Source organism: Pleurodeles waltl, chromosome 10 (assembly GCF_031143425.1).
Source record: "Pleurodeles waltl isolate 20211129_DDA chromosome 10, aPleWal1.hap1.20221129, whole genome shotgun sequence".
NCBI classification, from domain to species: Eukaryota; Metazoa; Chordata; class Amphibia; order Caudata; family Salamandridae; genus Pleurodeles; species Pleurodeles waltl.
In genome coordinates, this window is record NC_090449.1 from 184,689,357 (window position 1) to 184,698,288 (window position 8,932).

The 8,932-nt window shown below is 47.7% G+C and overlaps 1 protein-coding gene across 1 annotated transcript; it reads left to right on the top strand.

The window, feature by feature from the left end:
- Positions 1-3,118: 3,118 nt before the first annotated feature.
- Positions 3,119-8,549, top strand: SOCS1 (suppressor of cytokine signaling 1). Its single transcript, XM_069210162.1, has 2 exons — positions 3,119-3,418; positions 7,537-8,549. The coding sequence occupies exon 2, from the start codon at positions 7,617-7,619 to the stop codon at positions 8,262-8,264; it is 648 nt and encodes a 215-aa protein (XP_069066263.1). The 5' UTR covers positions 3,119-3,418; positions 7,537-7,616; the 3' UTR covers positions 8,265-8,549.
- The last annotated feature ends 383 nt before the right edge of the window (positions 8,550-8,932 follow it).

The following is an 8,932-nucleotide window of genomic DNA, read 5'->3' on the forward strand; positions in this document are numbered from 1 at the left end:
AACGCTGTCGGTTTTAATCATGGCAGGGCTGATCTAGGCCTTTCGCTTTCCCGGGTCGATATAAGAAGTACGTCTAAGAGAAGCGGCTTGTAAATAATGAAACGTTCTCTACATCCATAGTCTGCCTCCAAGGTTTGTTTCTGCGTGCTTTATACAAATATAAGTGCGATATATGCAGCTATGAAGTACTATTGGAATGGTGTCCACTTTTATGCCCTGTGATGCATGTGTGTACGAAAGGAAAACTAACAGTTTTCGCTGATTTTTCCAAAATTTGTTGTTGACTTTCGCGTAGAAATGTTAGCCATTTTCTTAAAATTCTTGTCATCGGGAACCCTTCTACGAGAAACTGCCCTGTGCTGCCACCTAACGTAAAATAGAGGGAACTGCCCCAACTCTTAGACGTCTGATACACTGTCGGTACCTGACACGTTCACCAGTCGCACCGCTGACAAGAAGTTACGTATTAATTGAAAAAATGCTAAGTTTAATTTACCCAGCTAAGCATGGTCCAACATGGAGAGAAACCTTTAAACGTATATCAGAGTGGATACAGTGTAAGAATAGCAACAGAGAAAAGGGTATGTGATTGAAGGGAGGTATTGATATCAAATCTTATAATCAGGTTCTCTGGAATTATGCGACAGTGAGGACCAAATTATGTGGAGGATTGTCAGCGTTGTAATACACGAGAGACTTTTTGAATCTGAAAAGGGCACGTCATTTTTACACATGAAGGTTGTAAATATATACATGCACTGCGCATTGGAAGCAATCGTTTTAGTGCAGTAGGCCGTTTTATTGTTTTTGTCACGATTTTAGTGGGAGTGAGTACCACCACTACCTTTTCTGCCATCACCAAAACCACCATGATTACTACCATTACTCCCACCATAACTAAACTCTCTACCACCCACAGGCACATATTTCTGTGGGGATTTGGGTCCCTCAAATAATGAAGCTAAGGTTGTGTTGCAGCATTTCAAACCACACGAAACACCCGAATTCTGTCAGTTCGACTGGTTCACTGGCAGATTGGATTTGGCATTTCTTATGGCCCGGTCTCACTCAGCTAGCGCACTGGGAAAATTGGTGTTTTTCACCCGTTCCTCTGTTCAGAAAATTGTTTGGTCACCACCTCAAACCGAATCCCTGGTGTAAACTGTACCATATATTTATATCAGTACTCCAGTTTACATACTTCACTCATGCAGAATTTGTAGTGGATGGATAATAGCAGGAATAAATCATGAAGAAATGTCATTTTGGCAATGTGTATTTCTCCATAAGAAAACTAGTTTCCCACTGGAGAAAGCCCTTTACTTACTACACCTTCATTAAATATGGTGGTGTTCCATTCTCACCCTCGAAAGGCATTTCCCAATCATGCCTGGAGGAGTATAAATATGTGTTTCCTGTATGGAAAAAGATATGCAGGTACCCACAAATATACGAATGAATTCACCTACTCTTAGGTATCCGCACTAATATTTCACAAATCGTCCACACAGCCTAAATTCACAATGTCCCAAACTCTGCTCCCCTGGCAATAGTAACATTCCACAAATTCCCATTTTCTGAATTATGGTGTTGTATATGTGATCGGAAATTACTTTTTTGCACACCAAAATACCACTTAGATGCAAAAGTATTTTTTTGAAGATGTACCATAGCGGAAGAAGGTCGAGGGGCAGTGAGTGAACAGGAAAGGGCGAAAGCAGACATGCCAATCCGTGTTCAGAAGGGATGGGGTGGGATCAGTAGGGTCAGTGAGAAAAGAGGGCAGTGTGCGAGGAAAAGGGGCAGGGAGCAGAGACAGCAGTGAATGCTCGGGGGTTGGGGTAGGGAGCTGGGGCGGTGTGTAGGCAGAAGGGACAGGCAGTATGGGGTAGTGTGTAAGCGGAAGAGAGGGCACGACAGATGGCGCAGGGAGCAGTGAGTCTGTGTGCGGGCAGAAGGGGCAGGGAGCAGTGAGGGAAATGTATGAGCAGAGCAGTGGCGTCTCCAGAGGGAGCCAGAATGCCCCGTGTACCATCTCTATTTGTCCCCACCCCCGCCTCCTCACCCACCGTCCCGCTGTGCCCAAACAACAAAGCTGCTACGTAGGCAAGCCAGAAAAAAGCAGACACTGCACCTTACTGGGCAGCTTTTGTTGAAAAGCAGTTTTTTTTTCCAATCGCTTCCAGGGGTGCCATTGGAGAGCGGGCAGGAGCTGTGTTCTAGCTGAATGGGCAGAGAGCAGAGGTCAGTTTATCAATAGGAGCCAAAGGCAGTGAGGGGAATGAACAGGGAACACAGATAGGCACTGTGAGCGCTGCAGAGAAGGAGCAAAAGCAGAGATTTTACAGGGAAATTAAAGGAACGTTTCCATTTCTAATCGAATCAATCTGCATAACATTCACAGGTGGATAAGGCACTGGTTGTACTCCCCTGCAATTCTTCCCAGTTTACAATACAAATTGTCACGGGACCCTTGACCCACCAATAAGTTTGTGAATGTGGATCCCGTGTTACCGCCAGTGATTTGAATGGAAATATGTAAGTGCTGTTACTCATTCTTTTGCCTGTGTGCTCCTCAGAAGTGCCGGTTCTATAGCATTAAATGTATTGCACATATGCTGAGAAACGCAGGCACTCTTCCTTTCAAATTAAAGAATTGCAGGAACTCGGTACTGGATGGTACCTCTGGGTGCTTTGGTTACTGTCAAGAACACCAACACAAAAAGATTTCTGCGCGCCTGTGTTACATGCTTCCCCACATAAGAGCCTTACCCATTGGCTTTGTCTACGCTGCACAGGTCTCACCGACCTGTGAATGAGGCAACAGGCCGCTAGCCGAGTACCTCCCGGTTAGTAAGCAATGGGAAAGCGGGACAGGAACGCTGTTTCCAAAGGACGGGGGCAGGGATCGAGTAAAGGTTCCAGTCCTACCAGTAGTTTTAAAATATCCTACCGTTCAACTCCTCAATCTCATTTCGTGTTGTCGTAATCTGTAAAAGGAAAGCGAAAGTAGGCAGCGGCAGATGCTAAAAAGACACGTGCTTTCCAGGAACCCAGGGGCGGGCTTCAGGCAGGGGGCGGGCCTCGGCTGATTGAATACATAGGTGAGGGGGCCGGACTGGCGGTTCAGAGCGTCGCCTCCCTCCTCAAGAGCCTGTGCCCGAAGCTGCTGCTAGAGCCTGTTAGTGCGCACAGGACTGCCTCACACTGACGCGGGCACACACACCGGGCTGCAGCACATACACAACGGCTGCACGGCTCCAGGGATTATGTTGGCTCTGCGCACAAGGACTCAGCAACCTCCCCGAGCGGCTCTTCTGGAGGGACACAACGGCTGTTCGTTTTTCCCGGCCCTTTTCTGTGGTTCATGTCTTCGCCGGATTACGTTGCAGAGACCTGTGGTGCCCAGGGCTGACAGGTGAGGGGGAGGGGTGATTGAAATTATCTATACACCATTGTAGTCTGCAGCCAGTGCTGGGGGTGGAGAGCGAGAGGGTTGTCGGGGTGGAGGCTTGGCCCCACAAGGATATTACTTGCACTGATTGAGGAAAGGGCTTTGGTGCCTGCGTTTGCTGTAGCTCGGGAGTCCACGACATGTGTGATCTGTGCCACATGCCGATCGCAATTGTACTTGAGGCATCGGTAAATCCAGTGTGGAGGGTTTATGCGTGCGTGATCACGTACAAGCGGGCACCGTGCCGTGCTTGAGTGGTGCACGTCTGCAGACCAGGGTATGGGCATGTGTAAGGCTAGATATGCAGATTTGGTTTCCAGGTCACGTATTTAGGCAGCACGGAGGAAGAGTCTTGGGGCGCTGCACCCCGCCATGTAGCCACGGACATCTCTTTATTGGATTGGTGGTTGCTATTTGCTTGAACACATACAGACTACATGATGCTCAACTGGATTATTCATGTATGCAGTCTAGTAGTATTATCGGTGCAGAGCGTGGACTGTTGCTGTTTGCACGATCACATTAGGGTGCTCTGGGGACACATACCTCAGGCCTCAGCATGGTGTGTGGCTGGTTTCTGTTTGCATGATATCACGCAGACAGCTTGGTGCCCAGCTGCCTGTGTGGTGAGGATCTGCAGCCAAGAATTGGGGCATGCCAAGAGGGTGTGTATTATTTAGCTGGTGTCTGCTGTACGGGCTAGGAGGCACTGTCTACAAGGATTACCAGCACACCAGTCAACCCATTCCCCGTGCCCCTCTGCCCACAACCCCTCCCCATCACCTCCGTTGCTATGGCTCCGAGGAGAGGAGAGGTGGGGGGGGGGAGGGTGCTTTAAAACAGGGTCCTGCCGACTCGTCCAGGCAGATGATTTCAGGGATTGACACCAGAAAGTGTGACACCCATGTGACCAAACCTACCAAAAGTGATCGAAAGGTGTCCTATTGATAACTGGTGTTATATAGCACCAAATACCGCACTTGGGTCTTTCAAGGCGCTAAAAAAAACACGCTACAGTTGGCTAGTGGGTGTCCTTTTCCCGCTCAAAAGATAAGTGTTTAGTGTGTGCACACCACTATACAGACACCGGGAACCCTGTGGTGTACTTGTATGTTCGCTAGGCCCTTGCCAGGAGTCCAGCCTGGGCCCGAAGCGTCCCAACAAGGCTCAAAATGAAAGCGGTAGAGCGAATCCATTCACCTCCTGCCCGCTGCCACCGAGGAATGCTGCGAATTGGCAATCAGGCAGAAGGCCTGCTAGGCAATCAATGTCTCCGCTCAGAAGTACCCATAAAACGCGGCTGTGGGGAATTGGCTTCTGAGAAGGCCTGCCGGTTTCTCAACAATGCGCCGGAGCAGTCAATAACTGGCCAGGAGAGGACTGCAACCTAAAATCCATGCTTCCTAGTAAGGTCAAGTCAATCACCCGAGAGGTATTATTGAACCGCACTGTCAGGAGCAGGCAGCCTGGGCTGAGAGAGATATCAATAAGCAACCATTTAGATTGCGAGCACTTATAAATCACGCTGCAGGGGAGTGCTCTGAATCGCGGAGCGGGCCACCGGGTTTGTAAAGGTGGGTTGTTTTATCTCTCCTAAACGTGGGTCCTTTTTGATTACCATATTTTTTTCACTGTATGTGTTTCCAGACTTCTGTGGATATCTGTATATGCATCCACAGAACTATTATAGCTATGCGTGCGTGTAGACACATAGATGGTTATTTAGAATTGATTACACCAGAGGAATTTGTGTTTGTCCTCACCTAGGGTGCAAATCTTGGCGGGTCCACTCAGCCTCTCATCCTTCCAAGGTCGATAAAATTATAACCCTTGAATACGTTAACAGTTAACCAATGAGTAGAGTTATGAGCAAACAGTAACAGGACAAGAATATCTCGCGGGGTGGCGGGAAGCTTTAGAGATTATTGTGTTATGTAATATGCTGTTGTGTGACGTTACCTTGGCTACTGCTAGCCTCGTCCAGCTATGTAATCACGTAAACGTTGTCTCCCTGCATTCCCACACCACCCAGTGGTGGTATTTAACCTTATGCGTTACACCTACGTACCCTGTAGCTCCCACGTGCACAGCATTATTCCTATTTCAAGATACGTTCAGTAGCCCTGCTAAACCCCATAATTCCCCGCGGACCAGTGATATAAAAGTACTTACATGATTAATTTCTGCACAGATGTATTCATAGCTTTAGTTAAGGTGTTAGTTCTTGTACAGTGCATAGGTGCACATGCTGTCTGCAAGCGAGCAGCGTGCAGTACAGCTGTGGCGAGGATAGTGGTGTACTCGTGAGTGCATCTATCGCACTCATTAATTAAATGCATTCTCTGCAGCTGCCTGTGTAATCAAGCTTTACAAATTGCATTTTACTCCAGGGAGACGTGCCGCGCAGCCCTCCACCCCCCCCCCCCCCCCACCCCTCCTCGAGCTGTGCTCCGAGTTAGCGCATACCGCATATCCGACTTTAATTTCAAAGCAATTACTGTGGCATGTTCTTCGCTGGTGTCTGAGAAGTGACACGCTTCCCAGAGCCGAGGAAGCTGCAGGCCAGGGCTTCCTGTTATTCAGCCAGATGTGGCCTCCTTCATGTGGTCGGGAGGGCCCGCTCTGCAGCCCTCCTCCGAAACCGCCGCATACCATTCGTGAGCAGATGACTTCTGCGAAAGGGGAGGCTATTTATTGGCTTTCTTGCTCGGCTTTAGCTGCTGCCTTCCGTTGTACAGCTTTAAGATGCACCTCTCCAACAACTAATGCCCCGTATTAAAAACACAATGTTGTTGTACAGTATTCCCATTCGTATTTTTTCTTCAACTGCAGCTTGCGCTCACGTAAAGCGCCCAACACCTTTGAGTCGAGTACCCGCTACATAAACTGCAACCAAAAAAAACAAAAACGAAAAAAACGCGGTCTGTACAGTTAGGTGCTGGCTGTGAGTTGATGCAAGTCTGTCTTTTCACCGGCTACATAGCATTGCTACCCCTATCCTTGCAGGACGTGAGGACAAAGGTGATCTTATAAAACCATAACGAGACTATAATTAACAACTGGATTAAAAGTATGTTGCAGGTTTATTGATTACAGGCTTGGGTCAGCATACAGGCGAACCATATGTGAACACCGAAACACAAAAGAGGTCCTGCACTACTAGCAGACCCTTTAAAAGGCCATAGTGGTCTCGACACGCAACTTCTGATGCCCTGAGGCAGTAACCAGAGAGGGAGCCCTCTATGGACACACTGCCCATCCAATCTAAAAGGGGAGCAGCAATTGGATGGTGCCCGTTTGTCTCCCCTTAGGCAGCGTCGCCAGTTGAGTTCCTGCGATTTAAGCGGTACATTGGAGAAGGACCCTGGCCTGAAACTTCAGTGGGCTGGCCCTGATTTTTTTGGCAGACATGTTGATGTGTAACTTGTACTCGCTGTGGCGCAGTTGGCAGAAAGCCCATTAATTCCAGTCAGGTCATCCTAGGAAATACATCATGTTATTCCGAAGTGAACCAATAATGGCATATGTGGAAATCGTACACGGCTCTATTTCTCTCTTGAGGGTTCCTCTACACTACAGCCCAGAAGGAAACCTTAATTATTTCACAATTATACTCTCATTTTAACGCCCCCCAACTCTCAAAGTGTGGCCAGTGACACGGTTACCACAGCTATAAATGACTAATTGAACAGTGTCTGAACCACATTCTCAGACATATTGTAATCAGTACTTCATAGTGTCACTAGTTCCTCACCCTGTGCCATCTTCGCCATCACCGACGTCATCACCGCTATACACACATATCCCAAGTTGTCCCGCGGCAGGAGAGAAAAGCAGTTTTATTTGTGGTCTGACACCTTAACTTTACCGGTTTAAAGCCATTGCAAACGTGGACTACACGAAGCAATCACGTAAATTGGAACATCATGAAATCTGTGAATTTAGGAGTGAAAAGCTATTTACCGAATGTATTGTTTGAAAATGTATATATGAGAGAAATACGGGCAAAGTTATTAAACCTGAGGTCGATGGCAGGTAAGACTGTTTAAATAACGTTTGGTTGCCTTTCTCTTTGCTTTCAGACGGATCTCTGGGCAGCTGCTCCCCGGCTCTGAAGGACTGGCGAATATGGAAGACCACATACGTTGGTCTAGTCTGTAGGATGGTAGCGCACAGCAAGGTAGCAGATAATGCAGATACCACCAACGTCCGACTGCCTCTCCTCGACCTTCAGGCCCTGGACCGTTGTCCTATCAACCTCCAACACCAGCAGTGCCAGCCCCGGCCCGTGCTGCCTAGAGCCCGCCATGTTGCTGCCTCCAATGCCACTACGCACTTCCGGACCTTCCGCTCTCATTCGGACTTCCGGGTCATCACACAGACTTGCACCAGGCTGGAGGACTGTGGCTTCTACTGGGGGCCGATGACGGTCAACGAGGCTCACGACAAGCTCAAGGCCGAGCCCAGTGGGACGTTTCTCATCCGAGACAGCAAGCAAATCAACCGCTTTTTTGCCATCAGTGTTCAAACCGCCACGGGGCCCATCAGCGTTAGGGTCAATTTCCAAGCTGGGTGTTTCAGCCTGGACGGCAGCAGAGAGTCCTTTGACTGCCTCTTCAAGCTGGTCGAGCACTATCTCACCTCGCCCAAAAAGTTGTTGGTTACTCCACTGCGGAAGGACCGGGTCCGCACGCTGCAGGAGTTGTGCCGCAAAAGCATTGTCACCACGTTTGGTAGTGAGAACCTGGACCGGCTCCCCCTCAACCCAGTGCTAAAGGACTACCTGAAGTCTTTCCCATTTCAAATCTGACTCGCGTACAGCATTAAACCCGCAAGGGACAAGACAATGGGAGGCAGAATCCTGCCTCATGGGTTTTATATTATATTTAACTATGGTCAATATTATTTTTGTAACAATTTATTATTGTATTTTGGGATAAGACTTGAAGACTTGACTGTACATGTTTACATGGATGAAAACGGTTTGCACAAAGCAAGGGGGATCCACCTTTGGAAACATTTTTCTGCTGAGCAGAATACATTTTATAGTATTTTCAGAATTAATAAACTTTATTGTGAAAGTTTGAAAACGAAATGTTGGTGTGTGTGTGTGAATTCACATTGGTCATGTTTGTAGCATTTCTTGGCTTGGATTGCTTCTTCTGCATTGTGTGAGTAATGGCTAAAGTCATGGTATGGCAGATAATTTACACTTTATTTATCATGCATGATTTGATTTAGACTACATTGTTCTTTTGGTGGCATAAAATGACACCAGAGGTGGTACCGGAAACATCAGGGTATTTCATTTATATATGGAATAGAGTACATCCTGCAAAACATTATAAGGATATTGCAAGTCACTAATAAGCTCCAAGACCGTGTAGAGGACCTAGGCCTGCGATAGGTTCCCTTATAAGGTCTTGAAACTCTGAAGTGACTTGCAGTACCTTCTAGTGTCCAGTACAGGCCATTTTA

Excerpts from the sequence above, each read along its gene's own strand:
- SOCS1 (XM_069210162.1), top strand. The coding sequence starts at position 7,617 with ATGGTAGCGCACAGCAAGGTAGCAGATAATGCAGATACCACCAACGTC.